This window comes from Molothrus aeneus, chromosome 11, assembly GCF_037042795.1.
Source record: "Molothrus aeneus isolate 106 chromosome 11, BPBGC_Maene_1.0, whole genome shotgun sequence".
NCBI lineage: Eukaryota > Metazoa > Chordata > Aves > Passeriformes > Icteridae > Molothrus > Molothrus aeneus.
In genome coordinates this window covers 16,560,507-16,588,236 of record NC_089656.1, presented here as the reverse complement: position 1 = coordinate 16,588,236, position 27,730 = coordinate 16,560,507, and the positions used below count along the sequence as shown (strand labels likewise).

The 27,730-nt window shown below is 39.8% G+C and overlaps 2 protein-coding genes across 4 annotated transcripts; both read right to left on the bottom strand.

Annotated features, from left to right (window-relative positions):
* Window positions 1-2,659: 2,659 nt before the first annotated feature.
* On the bottom strand, window positions 2,660-17,594 carry ATMIN (ATM interactor). Of its 3 annotated transcripts, none has more exons than XR_010784323.1 (5): window positions 17,409-17,594; window positions 12,055-12,180; window positions 10,898-11,097; window positions 7,672-9,944; window positions 2,660-5,110 (listed from the first exon to the last, which is right to left on the bottom strand). XR_010784323.1 is itself a non-coding variant. In XM_066557667.1 (5 exons), the coding sequence occupies exons 1-4, from the start codon at window positions 17,436-17,438 to the stop codon at window positions 8,114-8,116; spliced, it is 2,187 nt and encodes a 728-aa protein (XP_066413764.1). In that variant the 5' UTR covers window positions 17,439-17,594; the 3' UTR covers window positions 2,660-7,751; window positions 8,107-8,113. The 3 variants fall into 3 exon arrangements, 2 of the variants coding, with proteins under 2 accessions (XP_066413764.1, XP_066413763.1); XM_066557667.1 differs by having other exon boundaries at window positions 2,660-7,751; window positions 8,107-9,944; XM_066557666.1 differs by having other exon boundaries at window positions 2,660-9,944.
* Window positions 17,595-19,147: 1,553 nt separating this feature from the next.
* Window positions 19,148-27,698, bottom strand: CENPN (centromere protein N). The gene is made up of 11 exons (XM_066557471.1): window positions 27,609-27,698; window positions 26,850-27,031; window positions 25,637-25,682; window positions 25,019-25,075; window positions 24,513-24,589; window positions 23,302-23,478; window positions 22,509-22,610; window positions 21,895-21,952; window positions 21,385-21,497; window positions 20,634-20,757; window positions 19,148-20,312 (listed from the first exon to the last, which is right to left on the bottom strand). Exons 2-11 carry the CDS (start codon window positions 27,018-27,020, stop codon window positions 20,197-20,199), a joined length of 1,041 nt encoding a protein of 346 aa, XP_066413568.1. The 5' UTR covers window positions 27,021-27,031; window positions 27,609-27,698; the 3' UTR covers window positions 19,148-20,196.
* Between the last annotated feature and the right edge of the window lie 32 nt (window positions 27,699-27,730).

Below are 27,730 nucleotides of genomic sequence, written 5' to 3'. Positions count from 1 at the left end.
AAATTAGAAAGAGCATTTATTTTTCTTACATAAATAATTCTGCATTTTTTAGAAGGATTGAATTTTCTTAACAAAAAGTAACAGCAAGCAGATTTGGGACTCTTTCAGTCCTAGAACTTTTAATACAACTGTTCACACAAGTATCTGAAAAAATGCACTTAGGGATGTCCCCAAATCCCATCTCCTGTTAAGAGTCCTTGTGACTCAGTCTTCATGCCATGCTGTTAAATAACCACAGGGCTTTCTATCAACTGCAAATGGTCTCAGTGGCACTAGTTCATGACTTTATAGAACCAAAAATAACCTTGTTGCACATATTATTTTTTTTTCACAGTTAGAAGAAAACAGACCATTTTCTTCCCTTCTTTGTACCTTCCCCCATAGTAAAATATTTTCTGTCTTCCATATTTACATACAAAATGCAACCTCTACAAAAGCATCCTTCACAAATAGCCCCAAGATAAAGAAATTCATATATACTTGTTTCAGTCACATTTTCCACCAAATAGAAAATGCAAGATCGATCTATCTATCTATCTATCTAGATCTAGCTGTGAAACTAGAAACATTTTTCAAAGTCCAGAAGGAGATAATTTCTTCCATTCAGACAACTGAAAATAATGCTGCTTCAGTGAGAAAGCTGAAAAATGAATGCATTACCAATTAAAAGTAAAGCTGAAGATGTTTGTTATATTAATTTTAAATTGCAGCCATTGCAGCCAATTAGTTTTTTAGGGCTACATAAAAAGAAAAAAAAAAGTTGCAGGGAAAACTGTAAATATTATTTGCATGTTTTCCAGTGTTTTATACCAGGTAAGAGTTTTGCTGTGTTTTTTGAAACTGTCAGATTAGAGAGAGGTTTTACTACAACCTGATCCAAGAACACAGACTACACTCACAGATTATTCTACAAGACCCTCAGCAGAAGGCCAGAAAAGCTGCTGATTAAAGACCTAGAACAAATAACAAAGAAACAAATACACAACACTTCAGCCACCATAAACTTAATCAAGTTATGTGCCTTTGAATACACTGGGTTCTTCCAGCAGAGGAAACAGCAGCTTCTTGTTTTTGTGTTAAGTTCTCTGAAGAACAACACTATTCCTGCTCAAGGAAAGGAAACAAAGTTACAGGCTGGATCAGCCAGAAGTGTTTCCTCCATTCAAGGTGCCAAAACAAAACACGTGAATTGTTGACAACAATGTGAAAATGCAATGATGGAACACCTGAAAGTTAAATCAACATTTTTCTCCTATTGTTTTAGGTCCAAACATCCAAAGGATGGATTCACTGTCAAATCCTGGAGCCAGAAAGAAAATCAGCCTCTGACTGCATTGTTCTGATGGAAAACAATCAGCTTGCCAGCATGAAATTTCTTCAAGTGAAAGAAATTCAGGAACTAAACACAAACCAGTCAGGAACTGCCAGCAAAATCTCAGGAACAACAGGCAAGAAAGTAGTTTGAAAATACATGGGGCTTCCCTATCTCTGAACAGCCACTTTCTTCTCAGTCTGTTCTCAATCAAAAGTTATTTCTTCCTGACTTTTGGACTGTCTACCATTTGTGAAAGTTTCCAGAGGTGCAATCTGTCAAAATAGCTGATTTCTGCCTATAAATCCATTCTGAATGATGTAAAGCCTCAAATAACAGCCTAATTTAAAACAGAACCATCCCTATGATGGGAATAGGGCTGCTACTCCAGAAGCATCTTACACATCTGACTGTTCCATGATTTTAAATGCTCTGAACAGGAATTTAGTTTCTAGATATTTATGACATCTTCCCCTCTGGAAAACCTTCCTTTCTCCTCTGGAAATACCTGAATGGTGCTGTTTGCAAATGCTTACCTCAGGCTGTGATGGGGCTGAACACAGCAGCCTCCTGCTGTCCATCAGGGAATGCCCCATTCATGACTACAGCTGAGGGAACAGTGCAGACAAACCTTCAGTCATGAGGCTTCTGGTCATTCACCTCCTCTGAATCACACAGGCAAGACTTACAGGTAACAACAAAAATCAGCACTTTATATCCTCCAACTAACAGAAAATGGTGGCATCATCACTAAGCATGGGAGCTGTGCAGGAAGAAACAGGACAGAGTATGAGACATGCTCAAATCAAGCCACTCTAGGGTTTGGGGTTTTTATAAATATAGTAGCAAAAAATATTTTCTCAGTTAAATAAAATACATTACAAAATAATAAGGAATAGAATAGAGTACCTTGAACACCAACCATCATACTGCTGGTGAATTTCTACTGGGTGTTAGGACACTAGAGATCTTAAATCACCTCTACAGGAGGGGTGGATGGTAAGGTTGAGGAAGAAAGCAAAGGAACCCTGTCCTGAGAGTTTGTTGTAGAGGTGAGGCATCTGCCACAGAGCTGAAACTGCAGAGGTTCCCATTCCACTGCACGTACAAGGTAAAGATTGCATATTGTGCTGACGAGAGGTTTGAGACAGAGAACCTTTCTGCACCTCCAGAGATCAAGAACTGACATTGTAGGATATGTTTTGAAAGCTTTTCAGTTGGTAGAGATTTTGTAAACTAAAACTAAGATATTCAGGAGCAATGGGTGGTACTTGCCAAGAGGCACTGGATCCCCCACCCAGGCCTGTGCAGACAGAGGTCATGGCCATTAAAACAGAAGGCAAAAAATGATTGAAGTTAACTTTATTCCAAAATATGTATAATTTACAGGACTGAATAAGTGCTTCATTTGTGAACAAAACATTTCAATACTTGTGAATAACTTACTAGTAGCTTTGTGTAACACTTCAGTTTCCAACAGAGGGAAATATGAAACAGTATTTTGGCACAAGGTTTTCTCTGCATGCAATAATGTAATTACAAGTTTCACAGTTACTAGGACAACATTCCTTCTTTGGGATTGTCACTTGTAAAATAGGTCTAAGAAATGAATGCTTGATTTTGTCTGGTCACTGCAAGTTTACTGGCTTAAATAGCAAGAATTAAACATGAACATCCTTTGAAAACTAGATTTGTCCACTAAATAAAAAAAATCCCACCAGTAAGGAAAAGAAAAATATTTTAAGGACATTTCTCAGCCTTGCTGAGATTAACTCACACACGCTTTGGGAAAGACTCACCCACATGAGATTTATTACTCATTCATTACAAATAATTACAAACTTAAATGAGATTGTAATCAAGTGTTGAAGTCATTAAGCTGTAAAGATATGGCCATCTTTCATACCTAGCTTTATCAGAGATGCACTTGCAAATGTCTGTAGATAGAGGTACTGTCAATCTAGCTCTGCATGCAGGTGCTTGAAGCATGTAAAGCACTGGATGTTGTGAAATGTAGAGCTGGCATCACCACAAGTCATCTATTATATTCCATAGCCAGTTGTTGCAGGCACTGTAAAGCCAGCATATGAAAAATGGTCACAAGTAAAGGGACTTCTGTTATTTAACTCAGCAGTTCCTTGAGGCATTTCCACCACTTCAGGCTGTCTGGTTTCGTTTTCAGTGCAGAGTCACACACACAAACACAAACATTCCTCACCCTGACTGCGGGGCTGAGCACTGGGTTCTGTTCATTGCATAGCAATGGCACTTGAAACAAGAGAATTCAGTCCTGTTCTAAGCAGCAAGTCCTTCTTGCACATGTTTGAATTCACATCAACTCTTAAAAAACAACAACAAAAGAAGCAGAAGATGCATGATTGCACCATACACTGGTTTGCTACCATTAAACAGCCAAATCCTCACAGTGTTCCTGTTCTCCACGGCAGCCTGGTTACTGGAGGCCCATCCTACCAGGACACAAGCATAGCAGCACCTTAAACCAAACAGGAATGAAAGAGCTTGCAAGGCCCAGAATGTTACCAACAGTTTGGTGTGAATGTATTTGGAACAGTAAGATCATGTTTAAAAAATCAGCACATGTCAGAAATATATTAAAGCAAAGGAAGCTGTACAACCTTAATGATAAAGGCAAGCACATTTGGTTCACCTCAGAGTTGCCATTTCAGGAACATGTTCTTTTGCAAGTTGAGCACCCTATGTTGATTCAGTATCAGTTCTATTAAATTTCCCTACATTTAAAAGGCTATTAAACTTCCTCTAGCCCCCTAAGCCCCCAGTCCTGTCAACTCTTACATTTCTACCCAGGTTCACAAAAAAATCAATTCACATCTTAGCAGCATAAGGATTTAGAACAGTGGAAGGCAGCCATTATTCTTTGTTCTCTTGCTCCTACACAACTGGGGTCCATATGACTAACAGGGAAATTCAGCCTCTTGTTTCCAACAGAAAAAAACCTGTGTATTGTGCCTTGAAATAAAAATTTCTAAGGAGTTAATTATGTACATTAGTTACAGACATTGATCAAGTTGTTCAAAACTAAACGAGGTTTCACAAGGTTTCTTTTACAGCTGTTTAATTCACAGCTGCAAGTATTTACACATTTTTTAATGCTTTCATACCCTTTGGAAATGAGAATTTTCTAAACTCAAGCGGCTTTGCATAACTAAGAATACGTAGTGCTAGCAAACTCTGACTTAAAACTACCAATTTTTCTAGGCCAATACAAAGTTTTGGGGAGGACTCCCTCCCTACCCACAGCAAAAAGTATTTACAGGCATATTAGCAGAAATAGACACAAATAAAGCCATAAGAAGAAGAAACATCTACTGTCAGACAAACTTTTAGCATTCTGGCAAACAAATATGGAAGGCAACAAGACAGACCTTTCATTTTTCAGCTTATTTGTGCTTATGTTCTCTCACAGAGTGCAAGTTCCAAATCTGCTGTTTCCTTTGTTCAACTGTTTATATATTAAAGAAAAGCACAAATGAAACTACAAAAGTACTAATTCAATTTTATAATAGCGTTACACAGGCATCCAGATCAAGATCCAGCAATCACAGCTTAACAGAATTAAGCAGGAAACACAAAGGGTAAGTACACATAACATTAGTATCACTTCCAGATAAAAAAATGTGCTAAGAGGCTACAGAGAATCTGATGTTACTTTTTGTATAGCAGCTCTAATGGCAATACAGGATACAAAAAAGTGAGATAGTAAGTCACTGCTGACCAATACTTACAATACAGTGCCTTGAAAATCAAATCAGAGACAAACTGCAGAAAAAGGGAGACAAGTATCATTTTAGTTCTACCCAGAAATAGTTGTGTCTGAAATTTATTTTATAACAAAGGCAAAAATAGAAAATCAGCCTTTTTCAAGAATTTGTTTAAATGTGAAGAATTCGTAATATTCAGCTATAGTGTTTCAGATCAGGTTTCATGAAGTTTTCTGTGGGATTCACCAAACTATGAAGAGCTGGCAATCTTCACATTTTCACAAACGCACTTAATAAATCCAAACTGAGTGACATATGCCAGACATACATGATCCAAACCTGTTTTTCACTTTAATGAATAATTTATGGAGAACCAAATTAGTGAAGAAAGAAGTTAATTTTGGTCAGAAGTTAATTTCATCTTTCCTAAGCCAGTGCAGACATGTAATAATTTCTTAATACTGCACTTTCAATAAATGACTTCAAGTTGTAGTAGTGAGTTCATCTAATCAAAGTACAAACTGTATTAAACAAGTATAGATTGAGTGAAAGGACTGTGATTTGAATGTTCTAATAAAATACACAAAGCTCAAAAAGACTTTTAATTATAAAGTACAATAACTGGGTAATGATTACATTATAAGATTCCGTTGACACAAACTTTTGGGTCTTTTCCTGACAGTCCCTGATGCTAAGGGCTTTGGCTTACACAATAACATGGCAATTATCACTCTAATTTGTAAATTAGTTTCAAAGTACTTTAAACCTCGCTGGTCTCTCAGATGGTACAATTCAAACCCTTCAGTAATTCTGCTCCTCAGCACCCAAGATTCCTTTTCTTGCAGAGTAAAGGCTGACTTTCTAAATTCAGAGGTAATGAACAGCTTCTACATGCTTCTACTTGCACATGGGAAACACAGAAATCAGTGTATGAAGAAGCATTCTCTGGCATTCCAGAGGAGAAGGAAAAACACTTTAAGATGTGAAGTTGCAACATTACCAGAAAGATATTGCAATAGAATAAATTAACTTAATTTTGTTCTTTATCTTATATCTTAATTTCAAAGTAGGCAAGTAAATATGAGTCAGTCATCTTCACAAGAAACAAAATTACAAGTGAGGCCTTCCTCTTTTAAGTTTATCCAACCCTTCAGATAAGAACTCTACAGACATTGTGAAACCTGGGGACATTCCCCACAGCAGAGTGACTTTCTCCTGAGGAACTGCAAGATTCCCTTCTGCAGTTTCTTCAGCCAGACTGGAAGTGTCTGAAATCATACCTAGAAATGTTGAAAAATCAAACAGGCAACACAGATGGGGTTTCAGGAGGAAAATATGAGTTCCAGGATTAATCTGAAGAGATTATTTCAGTAAAGACACTCACCACAGCAATATAAAGACTATTAAGAAAAGAAAAAGGGAAAAAAAAAGGAAAAAAGAAAGGTATTGCTCATCTGCAACAAAAACAAGCTGGCTGCAATGGATGAGTAACTTAACTCCCACATTCTTGAACTGAGAACATGCAACACAAAGCATAGGGAGTCCTCAAAACCTAAGGCTTGGACATACATTTGCTGCTGAGCTGCACAGTAAATATGCAGCCAATACCTCTCCTCTAACAATGGAGGAGTAAAGTCTGTTACAGGCCCAGGAATTTGACACAAAGAGTTTTCCTTTAAGGTTACAGAAACTAAAACCTGTCCAGTACAAAACCAGAGACCTACATTTCACAGATATTATTGTAAGAGATAAAAATTACTTAAGGCCAAATTCCAACATACATTCACAACTGGCTTAATGTAAATGAAAAATACTGCAAACAGTGGCATGAGGGGCAACCAAAACATTAAAAAAAAGGTGCCAAGAGGTCATATGCTTCTTCTCTGAAAAATCAGTTTGTGTGAGTTTGACTATACTCTGGGAAACTGTGAAAGCTGCAGGAACTGAGGGCTGAAGATCAAAGTGCAAAAGCAAGATAGAGCTGTTCCAGAAGGGCTTCTGTGAGCTGACCTCCCAGCTCTGCTGTAGGGATTCCAACTGTTTTTGGAAGCAGGAAGTCCAAAACCAGAAGTCAAGGTGAGTGTTTTAAGGAATTTAATTGTCCATTTTTAAAGATTTCTCTTAAGGTAGTAAACCACTGTAACATTTCTGAACTCGTATCTCAATAAAGCTAGGAGAATTTCAGCAAAACCAAATTATTCCAGTCTCTGAGGCACACACATTGTAACATTTGCATCTTCAAGACAGAGATAATTTAAGCAAATCCCTTCTGAAGACTCTAAAAATGTTAGTCCCATGTATTACACTAGCTAAAAGGACGACATACTAATTTTCCCTACAATTACGAATTCCAAGTTCTTTTCCTACCCTTCAAAGAGCATCAGTGCCACTCAGGGAAAAAAAAAATACTGCTTTCTACACACCTGTTTAATAATAAATATTTTCAACAATTCAAGAATCTCTATGTGTCTAGTGTGTTGGACAGGTATTTGGAAAATGTCAGCTTATGCAGGAGAAAGAGCTGTGAAGGCATAAAGTAAAAGAAGACAATAGGGCTGATTATGTTCATGCCGGATTTAAAATACAAGCTACTAAAAAAAGTAAACAGAAGTAGCTTACACTAATAGAATCCTCCCCCGTAAGTTCAGGGAAGCATCTCAACTGAACAGCTCAGGGTTTTGGTCCAGCACATTGGAACCCTGCATGTAAGCCAGGAATAGAGAGATAGAGAGAACAACTTTAAAAGTTCTTCCACTTAGATGAAAGCAGTAACAGCTTCGTAAAGAAGTTTGAGGAAAAAACATAGGCACCACATAATTTTTTAAGGTTCAAATGTACATTAACATGTTACAGCCCCCCCCCCCTTCCCCTCTATTTATACACACATAGTTTATGTAAAGTTACATATTCAATAGAGTACCTTCAGCATGAAAAGTCTCTTAGGTCAACTGCTCGTGACAAGTACATTCAATAATGCAAAGTGGATCACTTGGTAAAGCCATCTCTCCCCACCCCAATAAGTTAAATTGAAACCACAAGAAACAGTTATATTACGTAGCACTCAGTGGCTGGGCTTGTCAGAGCCCTGGAACAAGGAGCACAGCTCTTCACAGGTCTGTGTTTCTACTGAACTGAACTGGGACTCCATTGTATTCCAGGCTAAGTCAGCCAGGAGGAAGTCATCCATTGCTGTCTGTGTTTCATTGCTGGTAAGGAATAAACTCCCCAGATTCTCAAAGCAGCTATCCATAGTCTGGGTCTCAGCACTGCTGAGCTGGACTTTGCTTTCAATATTCTGAGCAGGTGTATTTTTAGTAGCCATATATACTTCTGTCTGGGTTTCTGTATCAGATGAGTCAGTGCTCATCGAGAAACTGGACTGTTTCAGAATACTTCCTAAAGGCAGATGGGTAGTACTGTCCAAAAAGAAATTCAAGTCTGTCTGTGTCTGTGTATCAAACATCTCCAAACCTAAGAAGTTAGAATTGCCTCGGCAGTTATATGATTGAGTAGCACTATCTGAAAATAAGAAATCAGTCTGAGTTTCAATGTCCAGTGACTCCAAAACTGGCTCAGAGTTCAGGGTACCAAGCTCACTCTCTTCAGTCTGAGTTTGGATGTTGGATGCTGAAAAGAACTCTTCAATGTCGAAGTCTATCCCTGTGCTCTGTGATGGAGCAGATGGAAGATGTGTGTCAGCATTAGAACTTGTCTCAGACAAAAGGCCACGATTATCCAGGGTCTGGCCAGACATGTTTCCTGAAAAAATGTTTTCCAGATCACTTAGCAGGTCCATTGTCTGGGTTTGATTATCTGTTGTATTTTGAGGTGGAAGTATATTAGTCTGTGTATTGAAGCTGATAAGGGATTCAGACTTAACCGTATCCTGATTCAGGCTCTTGCAACTACTTCTTTGCAGCAAGGTTTGATCTATATTTGCAGGCATTAAATTGTTTTCTGGAAGTTCAATGTGAGTAGAAACATTATATGATGAAGGAACATTGTCAAAAATGTCACTGCACATTACAGCCTGGTCCATCTGTACTCTTCCATCAATACAGTCCTGTGTCCTGCTGGTTTGAGTCTCTCTGGAAATGCCACATGTTGGAAAACAGCCCTGGCTGAAAGCATCAGTCTGAGCAGCTATGGATGAAGTCAGCTTGGAAGCAGGCAGCAGTGTCTGTGTCTGTACACTGATGGGTAATGAAACCTGGGAACTGAATGACAGATCTGTCTGAGAACAAGAGGACACAGAAGAATTGGGAGTCCAGGCTGCAGCTGGTACAAAGCTCTGGGAGATGTAAGATAAGTCAGTCTGTATATTTATTGAAGAAATTTTGTTCTTGTGACAAACATTCCCCAGCTCTTGTCCTGGGTTATTTGATGTCACCTTGTCCAATTCAACTTGTACACCAGTACTCACTGGCTCACGATCACCAGAAGCTGTCACCTTTGAAACAGGCATACTGTCCTTAAATACAAGTGTTTCTGCCTCCAGGGCTGGAATCAGGATTCCTATAGACTGAGGCAATAAATGAACAGTACTTACAACTGAGCCTTGATTATCAACAGCCACTACAGCAGGCTTGACAGAAGAGTCTGTTGCAGATACATACACAGGCAAGTGAGCAACCTGCATCACTGGAAGTTTAACCAAAGCCACCTTGGGCTTGGGTAAAAGCATCTTTGGTGCACATTTTGGCTGGATTTGGTTTGTGAAGTTAGAACTGCAGGAGCCTTCAAGAGCGGCTGCTACTTTCACTTCAGAGGACTCCAGTTCCTGAGTGCCAGGAGCAGTACTGTGTGTATTGCTGAACGCTTCGTTTGCCTTCTCTGCCAACTGCTGATTATGAACAGAGGACTCCATTTTCCTTTTCTTACTAGGAGGATCCCTGTGAACATGAGATCAATAATTTATACTTCTTTCCAACACAGAACATCTGCCTTCCATTCTTTTGAGTCACTGCATTGAAAATACCAACTGAAGTCACTGATGAGGTTGGATATGAGAAGACAATTAATCCAGATTAAAACATAAAAAGACTCCATGATGTTCAATTTTGCTAAATGTCATTCCTCACTCTCTCATTTTAAATAAGAATAAATACTACCCCTTATGGAGACCTATTTCCAAATGGATGTGCAAGTTTAGATGGTGTCTTCCCCTCTTACATTAAGCACACTGATTTGAAGACTTTTAATGTGTTATTTTGACATTGACTCAGACTGAGGCTTGAAGGGACAGAGCTCTTAAAATATGTATACAGGTAATGGTCTCTCATGGAAATAGAAGATAAAAAATAGCAATTCCTCACACAAAACTTAAATTTTGCAGCAGTTGAACCTCAAAGACAGGCTAGGCTTCAGAAAGTAGATTGCCCTTTATGAAATATATGGACATATTGAAACTATAAATCTAAACATAGGTGGTAAAAAATACATCCACCAACAATTGCAACAATGACTAGACTGTACAAGAAAGTAACCTGAACTGCATTCCACACCTCAGTTACCAGCTATAAATACCTCCAAATCATGTCTACTCTCACAGAACTGTAAAAGCAGATGCAACAAGAACCAGCACCATTTACGCCAAGCACTGCAGTGTCATCAGTACTTTTTGTTTTCTCTGTAGGGAAACCAGATCTTACTGATTAGATGACCACCACTGCTTTCCACAAAACAGAAACTCCTAAAAGCAACAAAGAAACTGCAAACTGCTTTGCAGCTAAAACGCCATGATCCTAATTTCCTATTTAACCAACAGAAAGGAGACAAAAAGGCAGCACATGAGACACACAGGACTTAGTGATGAATTATCATTATTTCACTGCTTCACTTTTACCTGTGTTCTGCAGGGATTTCATGGCCAGTTCTGTAAATGTGAGACAGTAATGCTGTTCTGCTGGCATAAGGGCACCCACAGGTACACTGGAAAGTCTTGCCACAGACCTCTATATGCCGTTTCAAATACCATTCTGTGCCATAGGAGTTACTACATTTATCACATTTGTGCTTCTTTTCAGCATGCATTTTCATAAAGTGCTAGAATACACAAGGGAAAGTAAACATTAGCATTCAGTGAAGATTAAAAGAAGAAAATCACAGTTAAAGGAGAAAATATCTGCAATTTTTTAGTTGCTAAGTAGCGCTGAAGTGCAGCATTAATTTTTTTTTTAAAGTGTTACTACAAATAAATTTAAAGAAGTCCATAGAGAGAATCTGAAGTTTGCAAATCTGCTGATGCTACATGCATCTTAAAAACACAGGTAAACATCTACCCATTCTAATGCCACTGAAGGATTCCTGTGGACAGCAATAAATCCACAGATCAACCTTGCCCAAAGAGCACAGTAAGTCTGTGCTGCAACATGTGCACACTCCTGAGGATCTACAGCTGAGCAAATAATACAGGTCAACACCAGAGCTAACACCAGAATTCTTCCTTTTCATTTATGGCACCAAGTGCCAGCCACTCAGCTCCTCCAGGAAACCCCAGCTCAGCACAGGTAACCAAGTGCAGCACAGTGCTCTTTTTGCTCACTAATGCAGAAACAAGTCTTATATGTTTCCTTAAACAGGTTAACTAGTAAACAAATGCATTTTGGTATTAAAGTAGAGAAAAGCTCTAAATCCTTGACCACTTGAAAAAGCAGTTAAAAGCATCAGCCACAGTTTAAACCTTCATCAGTTGCTACTGTGATTTTTTTTTCCTCTCTTCTTTAATCTTTCTCCATCTATTTCATTTGTGGAGAGGGGCTCTGATCTAGTTTAGAAGAATATACTGGCATCTGTCTGATCAAAAGGTTCAAGCCCTCTAATATAAACATGCAAACATGCAAACTCATGAATCACATGTGCACTTGGAGTTGCTGCACACAGTTCTCTAACTTCTGCCTATGTGCTGAGAGGTTATGCTTGTATCTGTAAGCAAAAGTGCACACTCTTTGGAGCAGAGACAGGACTGAATCAGTGTGAAAATACTTCAGGAAACAGGAATACCTGTTTTACAAGAGAAAATTGGGAAAATGGTCTGTTTGGTCCTCTAGGGCAGCCTTCAATAGGACAGCAGTAGAATTTCTGTGAAGTTTTCAAACCCTTCCTTATTGGTGCATTAAGTTTTCCATCCTGAAAAAGAACCAGTTGAGAAGTTGACAATTCTACAGGTTTCCATATTCAAGACAATATTCAGAAAACACATCAACTATGGCTCACTGAGTTTACACATCTCAGTGAGTTGGAGGCACTTTCCTATGTGATTTGAAAGTTCAAATGGAATTTTTGCCCTGTGTGGATGCCACTTTGCAAATATCCCAACAAAATTACCAGATGCAATTACAACAAGCTCTATGGAGCAGTGGTACTGTACTATTTACTTTTACCAAGACACTCCCTGACCCATGTTTCCTGTTATTTGAGCCAAAAAAAATTTCCCTACAGATACTACCCTAGACTGCTGATTCAATGTGGTTTTACTTGTTAGCAGCACAGTACATGAAGCTCCATTAAGATCAGTCACTGAAACACAACACTTCCTTGATGATGGAATTCTGTTAGCACTGTTTAGAGTTTACTTGTAATAAAAATGAAAAATGCCAAGTATGCTCTGCCACTTAATTTAGATCATAAACCAAATCTCACTAAAGTCTATGAAACAACTGGTATGCTAATTCTGACCCTCCAAACACTGTGACCCATCTATCCAGGCATCCATGTGAGCTGTTTCACTGACCCTCACAGGAAGAAAGCAACACAATTTGCTCAAAGAGGACCTCAAAGTACGTATAAGAAGGACATACTAGTGGGATTGTCCAGATTGTTCAACCACATAGAAACCCTTCCTGCTGAGGACACTGGCATGGAAACCAGACAAGACATATCCCTCTAGACATACCTTAACTGAAAGGGTCTCAGTGGAAGCATCAGGCATCTGTATCTAAGCAAAAAATTAAAAGTGCACTATTTAAAATCTGATGCTCAGAGTGGCTGTGAGTCTCCTTCCATGCTGAGACTGAACTGGAGGCCAAACACAGTCCCCAGAGGCAGTTAGTGTAGTCCATGATGGCATCCCCAAGATGATTTTTCAGGGAAGAAACGGGACCATGCCCTGTTTGAACTCTGCACCTGATATTCCTTAGCATGAGGACAGTGAGCACAGTCAGTAATGGAAGGCTGATTTCACACCAGTGTCCCTAACTACCTCTTTGGGCAGATCTCCAGCTGGTGCTGTTTACACAGGTTACACCAAACACAGGGAATGCACAAAGCACAACAGTCCTCCCAGTGTGAAGCAAGGCAAGTATGTCCTCAGCTGCCAGGCCCCAAAGGGCTTCACTGCTCACACCTGCACCTTGCCCAGCTGCAGTTACTCACAGCCCAACAATGCTGTCCCGAGCCACCCATGCCTTGCTTCTGAAGTCCTCTCATTTACACCTCAGGAAGCTGGGCAGGGGGATATTTCAATGATTCTGCTTTCCCTCAAATCACCTCTTAAACTATAATGATAATCCCTTCAAGCAACGTTTCAGTTGTATTTCCACACAACACTGCTACTTGCTGCCATTGTCACAAGTTCATTTTTATTATGACATATCAGACTCAAGCAATGTTTAGAGCCTCTTGACCAAAATGATCACCTGCCATATCAAGAAAACCTGGAAGAAGTCTCTAAAAAGGGAGTTTTCACATAACATTTTTACCTTCTAAGCACCTTGTACAGCAGTTTTCCCTGTGGACAGCCCATTCATGAACAGGCCTGTTCTATCTCTGCTGAATCATCACTGTGACTATTGTTGTACCTCCTAGAGCCACTGCCCTAAACAGGAACATGACACAAAGAAATCTAGCTGCTCCTGCCCCAATTCCACTTTTTAACCCTGACTTTACACAGAACACTTTCATCACATTTTAAAGTCCTTAGGAAAAAAGATCTGCCTTTAAGTCAAAGCTATGCTTGGCCTCTCCCACTGCAGATGATACCAATATGCTGAGTAACTGGTAATTAGAGTTACTTATTCCTAAATAAAAAGTTATTAAGTGTGTTATATTTAACATCACAACCCAACAACTGACAGGGCAATATGGGAAACATGTTCAGCCACTTGACAGGTAAACCTCAGTCAGGTTATTTAGAATGACTGAAATACTAAGGTATAGAATAATACCAAGTGTTTAAAAGCTTTATAGACACCAGTAAGATGCTTTTTTAACAGCTGGAACACAGCCTTTAGTGGCAGAGACCATAACACATTAGTTGTGACAAGTTGAGACATACTCTACACATATTAGATATTGTATATGGACAGTAATCCTGCTTTGACCTTTCCCAAGTCCTTGTGGCTCTTAAAGGTTAATCCTGCATCTTCTCAAAGCCCACCTGGCCAGTCCTGTTTCAGACATTCTCACAGCTTCCTTCCTTACCTATCTATGTCCCATGTTTCTACAACATCCACCCACCAAAATTATTGGTAGATATTGGTCCAATGAACTTCTCCAGTGCAGACACTTGCAGTGCAAGGAATACTGCCATGGCTTGTGACAACAACTGGGAAAGCAGGAATTAACAGTCCTTGCTGCAGACTTAGTCAAGGTGAACTTAGTGACGTCTTGCTTTCCTGCCCCAGAAAGGCTTACTCCAAAGGATTAATTGGAAATGATGTTGCAGTGGACTGTAGTCAACCATTTAAAATATGGGGGTTTGGCAGCAGATGCTCGGCCATTTCTTTACTAAATAGGATATGGAGAGAAGTGCATTTATTCTTATGATAACAACCATTGTGCTGGTGCAGTATTTGAGTAACCTACCCCAAGGGTGTGCTACCCTTTCAGTTCACACTGACTACAGCCTCCCAGTTATCACAGTAATCCACAGAATCCTCTCCTTACATGAGCTTTCCTAGCTCATTTTAAACTAAACTCATGTAGTTTCCCTTCTTCCCATAAAATAATACAGCCAAAAGACCAAAGAATTAAAATAAAAAATTCAAGTTTATATCCACTGCTCTCATTTTTAAAATTAGCTTATCCTCTGTCAAAGAGCCAAAGAAAGATTATGTATCAACACTTCTCCTGGTTCATTTAAACTTATTTGAATCAGATTCTTACCCTACAGTACTGACATAGAATATCCCTCTGCCATTTTTTAATTGCCCTTTTCACAGCAGCTTTACCCTAAATGCTCATTCGTGTATGACCAAATTATTTTGCAAGTGTTTCCCACCTCAGGTTACTTCTGTTACAAACCAGAGCTGATCAAACTGTTTGATATCACTTCACAAGACTAAAACCTGGTACTGCTGCACTTGACTCTGTTTTTACAGGGCAGTCTCTGTGTAAATGTCCTTCCTTTGCCACTGCAATCCCTCTTGGGTTTTGGTATAAAAAAATCCTACTGCTGCTACTTTTATTAATGAAAATTAACCAAGTTATCCTCACTTCTCTTCAGGAGTACTGTGTTCTCTCCTTCCCCAATAGCTTCTTACCATCTCATTTGCCAAGTTGCCTCTTCACTAATTTAATACTTCACTAATAAATGCAATATACTAAATTATTTTTATCAGGGAAATCAGCTACCTCTTAATAAGGAATACCAATATTAAAATATTTTGTCTCCCTTAAGCCTCAACAAGATTTTAGTCTCAATTACAATGCCCTTGAAACAAGCCCAGAAGTTTCTGAAAGTCTGCATCCATCCACGTTTCAGTATTTATTCCAAGCTGTCACCAGATTCAGTAATTAGGTGTATGGAGTTGCTCTAATTCTACAGGCACTGGTGGCTAACAGCAAGCTGGGTGAGAAAGCAGCATTTGCTCACCCATCATAGCCTGAGTTATGTAACCCACCAGCTGCACTGCACGCTCAGAGCATCAGCTCACAACCAAAATGACTCTGCTGACCTTAAAGAACACTTGGAACTTCTGCTGTACCTCTCCCCTCACAGACATGTGGGATCTAACACATAACACACAGTAAAGCTGTTAGTTGTCATAGGAAATGAAAGGAAAACATCCCAGAGACACAAGACAGCAAGTACGCTTGACACTATTTCCTTTTGTGCCTCACCAAGGAGCACGTGTGACCCACACTTGACTCTGTAGCCATTTCACAGAACAGGGATGTTTATTGTTCACCCACTGAGGCTGCACTTTCAGAATGCAGCTATGAATGCTGCACTTGAAGTTTTCCAGAAATACGATTTGTCCTTGCACACTTGGCATTATAATTTTGGGAAAAGCAAGGATATCTTTCCAAAAGGCCCACTCTCAATGTGTGCCTGCTGAACTGTGGTTCTCCTCCCCCCCAGCACATGCTTAGCTCAGGAGTATTATGGAAATGAGGGCTTGTTTCCAAAATGGCATCCATCTGTTTTGCTGGGGTTTTTTTTAGCTCAGACATTTAAAAAAAACAAAACAAAACCCCAGCATAACAGCCCTCGGCGTTGGGATGGAGATGGTTTGCCAGCTGATAAGGTTAGGAAATGCTGCATGTTTGCACAGCACCTCACAAGTGGGGCTTTAAAGTCTTACTGCAGAAAGATTGGTGATAAGCAAGTAAAACAACAGAAGCTGTGTCCCAAAGAACTCCTAACTGCCTGTGGTATGTTTACAAAAATGTGCAAATTTGGTTATTTTCTGTAAGTAATTTTAGAGGAATCCTCAACACAACTGGCCAGCCCATTCACATACACAATTTTGTATTTATACAGGGACCTGCAAGGGACTTTTACGAGTGGAAATTTAAACAATAGACAACGAGAAACATTTCATTATTCCCATCCGGAATCACAGAATGGTTTAGGTTGGAAGGGGACCTTGAACATCATCTTGTTCCATCCCCGTGCCACAGGCAGGGAAACCTTCCACAATCCCAGGTTGCTCCAAGCCCCGTCCAACCTGGCCTTGGACACTTCCAGGGATGGGGCAACCTGTGCCAGGGCCTTCCCATCCTCACACTGAAGAACTTCCTCCTAATATCTGACCTAAACCTACTCTTTCCATTTGAACCCGTCCCCCCTTGTCCTGCCACTCCAGGCTCCTGTCCCCATCCTTCCTGTGAGTTCCCTCCAGGTACCAGAAGGCCTCAATGAGGTCACCCCAAACAGCCTCCATTCCAGGCTCAACAATCCCAACTATCTCAGAATCTCCGGGAAGAATCCCAGTCCTTCTCAGGGTGGGGAATCACACCGCCCCTCAGTCTCACTACCAACCAAACCCCAGCACAGCCAACACCGCAGCCGCCCCCCGGCCCCGGACCCGAGCCGGCCGCAGGCCCCGGGGCGGAACACGGCGCTGCGCCAGCCAGAGCCACGGCGCCACGGTGAGGGGCCGAGCGGGGCCGGCCCGGCCTCACGGCGGTACCTGCAGCGGGTGCGCCTTGCTGAGGTGCATGTTGAGGGCCGGGCTGTTGGGCAGCACCTTCCCGCAGCCGGGCACGGTGCACAGGATGTTGGTCCGCACTTGGGACAGCTCTGTCACCGAGGGCCGCACCAGCTCCCCGGCGGGCGGCACGTCCCTCACGGGCGCGGGGGGCCGCCCCAAGCCCCCGCCACGCCGCCCGGCCGCCGCCGCCATGTTGCTGTCAGCTGCTCGGCCCCCGCTCCGCTTCCGGGGGCGGTGGCCAATCGGCGGCGGCGCTGCTGAATATTCATGAGGCACGTGGCGCGGCCCCGCCCCCGGCCGTCAGCGCCCCGCGGCGGCGGCTGCGAGCGGTGCGGCTGGGCCCGGGCCCGTGCGCGCTCCCGCGGCACAAAGCGCGCACACGGCGCACCGGGACACGCGGGGCAAACGGTGAGGGGCAGCCTGGGCACGGCCCCCGGCCCGGTGCACACAGCTCAGGTGGCTCCGCTGCACGGCGCAGGGGCTGCAGTGCTTGTGCTGCACCGGGAAGTGGAGAGGAGGCACCGATGTCTCCGCTGGTCAGGGCCAGGACACGAGGGAACGGCCGAAGCTCCGGCGGGAGGGTGGGGCTGGGGATTAGGAAAAGTTCTTCATCCAGAGCACGGTCATCAGAACAGACTGCCCCGGGCAGTCACAGCTCCACGAGCATCTGGAGAACACTCTCAGTCACACGGTGGGATTGTTGGGGTGTCCTGTCAGGGCCAGGAGCTGGACTTGAGAAGCCTTGTCGGTCCCTTTCCAACTGAGAATATTCTATGATTTCCGGATATTGGAATCACCAACACAACACACAGAGGTTTTTCTCCTTTAGCTGGTGAAGTTAAGGGTAAAGATGCACACCAGTCTTTGGGTAAGAGCTATACCATAGGTGTAGCCCCAGGATTTGTGTTCCTCCTGCAGCCCCTGTGCCCTCAGCTGCAGGCATTCTGCTCCTTGGGGTTAGCACAGAATAGTTTGGGTTGAAAGGGACCTTTAAACATCATCTAGTCCAACCCCAAACTTCCAAACTGCTGGAAGAGACCAACTGGAATGGGGAAGACAAGACTGGTCTCCACGTTCCCCCTTCTCCTCACCTCCTCCATGAGGACACCTGCTCAGCAAGAAGGAACCCCAGAGCTGCAAATGTTTCCTGACAAATTAATAAATACACACCTCCTTGCCTGGAAATGCTGTGTAGTTCCTGGAATATCCCTGCTTACAGGAAATTAGAGATAAAACATCTTTGAAAATCAGAGATACTGAAAAGGGAATGGAGGCTGCCTTTCCCAGAAACAAGAGGCAGGAGGCCAGGTACTCACAGTGTTCTAGAGCACTTGGGAACTTCACCTGTATGGTAAATCACTGCCCTCTCAGGCATTTAGGTTATTTGGGAGAGCATTATGAAGAACAAGTGGCACAGAGTGAAATATATGCTGGAATCTTAATGGATCTGAATCCTGGAGGTATGGTGGAATATGTTAAGAGCCAGCTCTTAATGTCTATCACACCAAACTTGGAATTCTTCCACAATCCTAACATTATGTTAAGTACTTTGTCAAATCAACATTTAAATCACACAGGTGGAATTCCCAAAATCCATACCACTAGCAGATAGTCCTAAACCTATTTTCATGTGTGAGTTATAGAGATGCTGAAAACCATACCAAAAATCTGTATATAAGTAATGTTTTCAAGTCAGGCCAAACAAACTTTCATGAGATGACTTAATTTACACATTTATTTACGGTCTCAAACAAAAAACATGCCCATACAACCTCTGGAAATATGGCTGCTTCTGTACACTGAGATATTGAAAGTATATGGGAATTCTACATTCGCCAAGTACACACAAAACAATTCAGATAACAGAATTAAAAGTAAAAACTTATATATTTTAAATGAATCTCCAGATCAAATCAATCTCAAAAAACAAAGCAGGAAATATCTATATAATTGCCAATGTTTAGCAGCTCTAAAGAATTTCATTGCAAAGCTGTTTGCATTAGTGACTGTTGCCATCTCAATTCCATAAACTTTGTTCCCAAGCAAAAATCCAGTGGCAGTGGGCAAGGATTTGAGAAGGATCAACCACTGAGATATTCTAAAATATGTAACTTCCTCAAAAGAAAATATTGCCTCTTCCATTGCACTCTTCTGAGACAAAATTTTCTAAGACATTAATAGCAACAGGCAGATTTTCAAGTATTTCTTAGTGGCTGTTGCCCTTGGTGAGAAAGACTTTGGAAGCTGAATTAATGAATCCCTCCTAAAGCTGGATGGAAGCTTCATTCCCAAAGTCCATTCTCCCCCATGCCCTGAAATAGTCTTAGAAGACAATTTTTCTACTTAGAGAAAAACATGTCTGAGCTGCAGGCAGGGAGCCCCACCCATCTGAAAGGGACTGTTCCCATGTCACAAACAGGGCAGGTGCTCTGTCCAAAATATGAAAGGCCACCTGGAATATTGTAGCCATCTACAGCTATTATTGTGTCTTTATTAACTTCACAAATACTATCAAAATACAGCTAAGAGCAGTCGTCACATGTAAATTTAAAATAACTATCATCTCTGTTTAAACTTTGCAACTAGCTTTTATTAGTTAAGGGTAACTTCTGTTAAAGACAGCTGTGGAAAAATAATTCAAGCAGAGCCATAATATGGAAAAAACTTTGGGGTATTAAGAATAACTTTTTTTTTTTAAACCTTATGATGATTTAGATTAATTCCAGTAATAAATGAGTTGCATATTTCTCTATTAATCAATTTTAAATTAAGGGCTTACAAAACTTTCTGGATATAAACCTTTTTTTTCTCTAATTTTAAAATAATTCCTAGCTTTATGTGGTATGCATGTAAGGAGTGGTGAGAGTGGTGCATCAGCCATACCTGGGGAGAGAGAGAGAGACACAGATAATTGCAGCTGTACTCAACCACTACTTACCTTTAATAACTGTTAATAAAACTCAAACACAAAACAAAACCACTAAAACTAAAACCACAGCTTGAGTATCCATACACAAACCAGTAATTTTAAGAATAAATTGTTTAGAGATAAGTTTATAAAGTGGTAACATTTTTATTCTACGTTTCTCTTTCAAAACCAACTCTGAAGTTGCTCCCTTATGTGAGATACAAGCAGAATGGAAAATGACAAAAATATTTAAAACTCTGGAATTTCCATCCATTTTACAGAGTTGGAACACTTACCTGCTGGTGCCAAGAATTTCAGTGATTCTAAAAGATGTGGACTAGAAAACTTGACCAAACATCTGAATGGCTCTTTTTTATCCAAAACATCCATTTTAGGATCACTTTTAAACATCGTCTCAAGCTGTTAACACAAAATTTAACCAGTGAGTACAAGCAATAAATATATTTATATGTTATTACATATTACATTTGAACATTTAATAAGGCTGTTTCCAATTTGTAATGATAACATGATTCCAGCTGGAGGAATGTTGTAGTAAAATCTGAGGGTGCCACCATGTGGCAGAGTTTTCTGAAAGCAAGAGGCAGCTTGTTCAGCTATACTGTAAAACATTAAGTATTTCTTAGAATTTTCAGTTTATCTGTTCATGCAATAAAACCTGTGCATCACTGAGGAGTCAATTATGGTGTCATACATAGCATAAGTTTTGTATGTACTTAAAATAACCCTTATTTCTCATGCTCCAACACATTGCTAGTCTAAGTCTACTTTTGTTACAAAAACAGGGCAAAATGCTGAGTTCACAGGGCTGAAAGACTGAAACACAATCTAAAACTCTGATCAAATTTCAACCTGTTTCTTACAGAAACTTTTAACTGATTTATTTTAAAATGTCCTCCTTAAAGTTTAAAAAACTCCATAGTAAAAAGTAAAAAACTCCATAGTATTTCTTAAGTTTGAAATTTAATCTAACTACTGCTACATTAAAATTAGAAAACCCCAAATCAAATTGGTTGCTTTTCCTACCCTGTATTGTGCAAATTCGAGTTTTGGTTGGGGACCACTACCAAAAACTTCCTGGTTCAGTCTGTGGATTCTTTCTTTCTCACTTCTGTTTTCTTCAACTATCCTTATATCTGCTGCAGGGGAAGAGAGTAGGGAAAAGAAAACAGAAAGACAATGTTGTCAGCTGCTGCAATCCTGTTTTTCTGATCAGATTATTCCAATGAAAATTTGTAAATAATAGTTTTAATGAATTCGTTGCACTCTTTTTTTTGGATAAGGTAGCTGTCTCTATAATTTATATTTTCAGTTCTTGCCAAGAGAAAAACACAAGCTAATGTGAGATACTGGGCATTGAGTGGATTTGGTTTCCATGTCCAGTACCACTCATGGGAAATACTGACCTCTCCCAGTGCCAGCCAGTATAAAGGCACCAGGGATGGATAACATAATGTACATTTCCTTTTATCAATCTCATTTCACAAGCTAGCAGGAATGACATTTAAACTGCCTTTACATTTCAATTATACATACCAATTTCTGGTTCTACGTTCCCTCCTTGCAGAGGTTTTGGAGTGCAAGTTTGGAAGTTCTAAATGGAGAGAGAGAGAGAGGAAAAATTATTATTATTATTTTAGAACCTCTAGCTGAAAAGAACTTTAATATATTTCCTTTTATTTCTCATTCTGGAAGAATGATCTTCCAAATTTTGACCATTACTAGAAGTCTGGAAGCCAACCTAATTTTGAAAGAAAAAAGCCTGTCTTAGGATATTTGTGAACATTTCCCTATTTACAAGTTTTGCATGGATGAGCAGACTAAGCACCCATTTCAACAGCCTTCAATTCGTGGCTCTAGGAAGCCTAATGAAAAGATGCTAAAAAAGCTTAGGACTGAATTGTTCATGTAATTTTTAATCTGAGTTTAGCCATCAGGAATTACAATAATAAAGAGTATATGGGACACTAAATAATTACATCCCCACTGCAATGTTACCTTCATGAAAGGCTGTCGACCTCAGTAGTTCAATATTATTTTAACTTGATGGTCTCTGGGAAAGGTGAATTTTCCCCCTTGCTAAGGGGTGAGAACTAGGCCTGAAACAAAAAGCAAGACTTATCTTAGGATTTACTTGTGAAGTGGCTCACCTGGCTATATCTTTTAAACACAATATCTTTAAGGGAGTTTAAAGAATGACTTCGAAGCTCCATGTCACGGATGTCATGGTAATTGGAAGCAACAATCAGGGCCTTTAAATAAAAATTAAAATTGTTTTAATATCAGACTTCATCATCACTGTGTTTATAATATGTAAAAAAAAATATAGCATCTCTAGACATTGTGATGCTTTTGTTCCAAGGTAAGCAACTGCCCTTTAACAAGGATTTTCATATCTGAAAAAACGTTGCAGAGATTGTTACACAGCTGAGGTTAATATTTAAAAGCATTCACAGTACTAACAAGCTAAGTCCCATAGTCTTATCAGTTGAAAAATAAACAAACAGAATCATAAGATATTTGAATTACTACTACAGAAATTTGAGGAAATTTCTAAATAGAGGAAAAATACTACCAAAGCTGATCATCACAAGTACACAGAAATGATTCCCTGATGAGCTCATATGCTTAGTTCTTGAAGTTAACAGTGTTGATCTAATATTCTTTCACTTCTGTGAGACAATTTAATGGAATACTGCCCAAGAGTTAGTTAAGAAATTAAATTCAGGAGCAGTAAGAATCCCAACAAACTGAATTTATTCACAATGCAACAATCCAAAGATTTGGGTTTTGCCTCATTTTTATCATGAGCTAAGGAGAAAAAAAAATGGAGTTTAGCAAATTATGTTAAGTGAGGTGTCTTTACCAATCCTCTTAAAAGCTAACCCAATTACAGCTCTACATGACTGTGGGGAAGCCAGCCTGAGCAGTTTTAATCTGTACCTGACACAGCAGAGGCAAGGTGCTCTTCAGCACTGAGGAAGAAATGAAGACATAGGGAGTCTGTGAATGGTACACAACATAGCTGGGTTTGTACTGGTTTGGTTTCTTATGTGGTGTTCCCCAGGCAACTCGGATCCAGATTGCATTGTCCTCATACTCCTTAAAGGTGATGGTGACCTGATAGAAATAGGAAAGTTTTGATTTACCAACACATTTGGGTATACATAAACATCTTCTTATCTCTTAACACCCCTGTTCACAAGAGCCAAGCATAATTTAGTACCACTGCTTGAATAAGAAAAAAACCACTCAATGGCATAAGGATTGTATTTAAATAAAATTTCCACAGAAAAACAACCTCACAAATGGGATAAAAAGAAGAATTACCTTTCAAATTCTAATATTGTTTTTCTTCCTGTCAATATACATTTTTTTCTGAAGGTTGAAAATAGAAAATTGCTTGTTACAAAAGCACTGATCTCTCTTTTGGGAAAACAACACAAAGATGTCTGTTTCAAGGAGGGCTAGTGGCAATAATTCCGATACATCAATTTTTGGAGAAACTAAACTTTTGATCAACTTGTCATTTTAGACCTGAATTTAAGATTTAACACTGCTCAAGATTACACAATCAAAAGTCTAAACATTCCCTTTTCTATGCTTGTTGATTTGCTCCTTGTTTACTTCTTTTTACCTTGACTCAAGTAGGTTGACTTAAAAAAAAAACCTGAACAACAAAACCCCCAAAATATTGCAAAACTTTACTCTAAGAGCGATGTGAACTGCAGCTGACTGGCTGTGAGTGTGATTTGGATTTGTTGCCTCTCCTGTTGTGAGTGGGAGCCCACTGGGTGTCATGGAGTAACAAAGGTGATCAGCCAGAGGCATTTTCTATTCCCTTGCCAAATGAAGCTGGTGAGCTGAAGCAACTAAAGGCTCCTGCAAACTGGGCAAAGATTTGATAAAAAACCACCAACATGCTGCCCTTCTAGTCACATTTTAACACAAACTTGCATTTTCTTTCCTTCCAGCACAATTGTGAAGTCGCTAAATCAGATATGCAATACATTTTTCCTATTTCACATGCAGTTCCTATCATTCCTAAATGAATAATTCCATTTAATTCTTGACTCAAACTGTGAGGAACAGTTATAAAAACAACATATTGACACCAGAGCCATGAAGCAAATTTAGAATGGATTTATTCTTACATTTTTCAAGGCTGACCGAAGTCTTCTTTTAAACTTTTTTTTGAAATCTGTTATATCAAAATATTCCAATTCCTCTCCTGTTACATGAGACAAAAAAACCCAACCAGAAATAAGATTTGTGTTTACAAGTAGTTTACAGATGTTTTTAGTTTTGCTGAAACAAAATTAAGCAGGAAAAAATAAAGTTGCATAACCTTATACAAAAAGCTGTATTTTAATTCTGACTCGTATTATTGTTATACAGAGAAAAGATTAATATTTAAATAGTAATTTCTAATGTATAATAATTGCTTGAGAAGTTAATGGAAAGTATTCTAAAACATTAAATGTAATCTCCATTGAAAAATACATACTAGGCTGCAGTAAAATATTAAAAATCTCTCTACAGAAAAAATCCAAATGAAGCTACATGAAAATGTAGGACAGTGGTTAAAATGCAGGATATGAGGCAGCACAGCACTAAGTTGCTGAGAATTGTGGGATTACAGCAAGGAAAGACATTTTACCTGATCTTTTCATCTGGTAAACACTCCACATTCTTTTGTTTTGGTAGATGTGGTTGTCTAGGAAAAATAGGAATTTCTCAATAACATAATATATTATCAAACAGGAATTAAAGGAACAAAGAATTTTACAATACTTTTATAGACAGGTTACTTTAAAAAATATGACTTCTGATAATGCAATATAATGTATTAACATTCTTAAACTACCACTTATAGCAATCATAAAAGCAAAATAGATTTTTGTTAATTAAAGAGATGTAAAGTTCTTTTCTAATTTGTTGAGTGGTTAATAAAGGGCATCCCTGGGGTTCAATGTTTAAGGGAGATTTTACCTAAACTGCTCAAGGTAAGACATGTAGACTGTTAGAAAAAAACCTTGAGATTTAAACTGTTGTCTAAACAAGTTGTGAATTGATATTGGAGTTAGGAGTTATAGACTTTTGTTGATCTTGAGCTTTTTGTAAAAGAGGCCACATCCAATAAGATTCATCTAAAATGTGATGTGATGTGCTTACCTCAAATGCATCTGCACCCCACAAGGGTCATCTCTATGTAATTAAGGGTATTACCAACTTACTCAGAAAAAACAAATGTAATTTTAATTCACTTTTTACTTACAAATTATGTCTAGAACTGCTGCTTGCTTTATGTCTGCAGAATTTTCCTAGAAAGAACAAGAGTGCATGATGAACTACAGGTCCAGAAAGCCAGATCACACTGTTTATCAAGTGAAAAACAATCTCAGTATTGGTAGTTCAAAGGACATTGCACCGAAGCCCACAGCACACACACTGCCATCAAAGGCACCACACCTGGTCCCAAGTTTTGAGAAATCAATAATGAAAACTATTTCAGCAAGGTTTAAATGTTCCTCTCCAGAGGCAGCAAGAGGAATGTAATCCTTACAGTGCGATGAACAAGCAATTAGAAAGAAAATTAATGGATATTTATGACAATGCAACAGTGACTGGTAGGAAAACTGTCAGGAGTTTTAACCTACTAAAAGTGTCAGCAGTTTTAACCTACTGGCTATTGATTATTTATGCTCTACAGCATGAAAGGATTTTTAAGAAACTGCATGACACAATTTGTCACAGATACAAGTATTTCAGAAAAAAAATGCTATTTTAACATATGGCATTTGCCATTTTATGAGAATAACTTAAGAGTTTCTTTCCTGTTGTTTGATCTACACTCCAAGTAAGCAATTTTTGAATATGAAATTCAAGGGAATCATACCAAAAGCTATAGAATTCAAGATGTAGCAGTAATAACTGCATTTACCTGGGTTGTGATATTAAAGACTTCTGGTACATATAAAGACTCCTGGTACACTAACATCAGAGTTAGATCATATATTTTTTTTGCTTACAGCATGCTGCATGGAAGTAATTCTGGCCAAGGAAAGTTAAAAAAAAATTAAAAGTCTAAAAGATATAAACTAGTGCTACCATTACTCATACTAAATAGCTTTAAATCAGGACTTTGTGATGAGTCTAAATCTCAATCAATGCCTTTATTTTACAATTTAGAAAAACACCCGCTTTTTAAAGGTTTAACATTTTATCTACCATATGTAGATATTTTATCTACCATATGTAACTTAGAGCTAAAACCATGTATTTGCATACTTAGTATAGGGCTGTTCTACACTCCTATAGATCAGACAAAACCAATGGTGTTACAAGCTCAGCTTTACATTTTCCAAACTACAAAGTGCCATTTGAGGCTGTGTTGTGGCAAAAGATTAATGTTTCAGTTTCTTTTCATGATGCTTCTCAAGCATCCTATATGTCAATGACATTTTTTGAAGGAGAGCATTTAGCTTTACCTCACAGAGTTGAACAACTTCTTGAGAAATGTTGTCCTTTATCTGGTGGAAATTCAGAGTCTGCAGCTGTGCCTCAGAGAGAAAGCCCCATTTCTGCAGCATCATCTTGATTTCATCCCTTGGGATTTTTAGCACAGTTCTTCGGATGTATTCAGCCACAGTTTCATCCATGATGGAACCACCTGGAAAGCCGAAAGGTTAAAGAAAGTAAGACCAAGCCACAGGCAGGCTCAGGGAACTTGCTGCCTTCAAAGTTGTAGAGAGCTGCACCTTGGCACAACTGGTTGACATTGATGGCAGTCCTAAGGGCATCATACTACAGACTTAGGCAGTGGCAAGTTAAAATACATACAATAACTTACACAGACACTGAACTATAGAATATCCTGAGTTGGAAAGGATGCAGAAGGATCAAAGTCCAACTCCCAGCCCTGTGCAGGACACCCCAGGAATTCCACCAGGAGCCCAAGCGGTTCGTCCAAACACTTCTTGAGCTGTCAAGTTTGGCGCTGTGACCACTGCCCTGGGGAGCCTGTGGCAGTGCCATCTCCCCACTGGATGAAAAACCTTTTCCTGATATCCAGTCTAAACCTCTGAGACAGCTTCATGTCATTCCTGTCACTGGTGGTCAGAGATCACTGCCTGCCCCTCTCCTCGCCTCAGGAGAAAGTCGGTACATTGCCGTGAGTTCCCCCCTCAGTCTCCTGCTCTTCAAGCTGAACAAACCAAGTCACGCGCTTAGAAGTCTCCCTTACCGACCGAGGCCTGGTGCGAGCAGAGGGCTGTTGTTGCTGCTGTCTGTCCGGTCCGATGAGTGTCCGGGGCCCTCGGACGGCGGCCACGGGCGCGCAGAACCCGTAACCAACCGAGCGGACCGGATC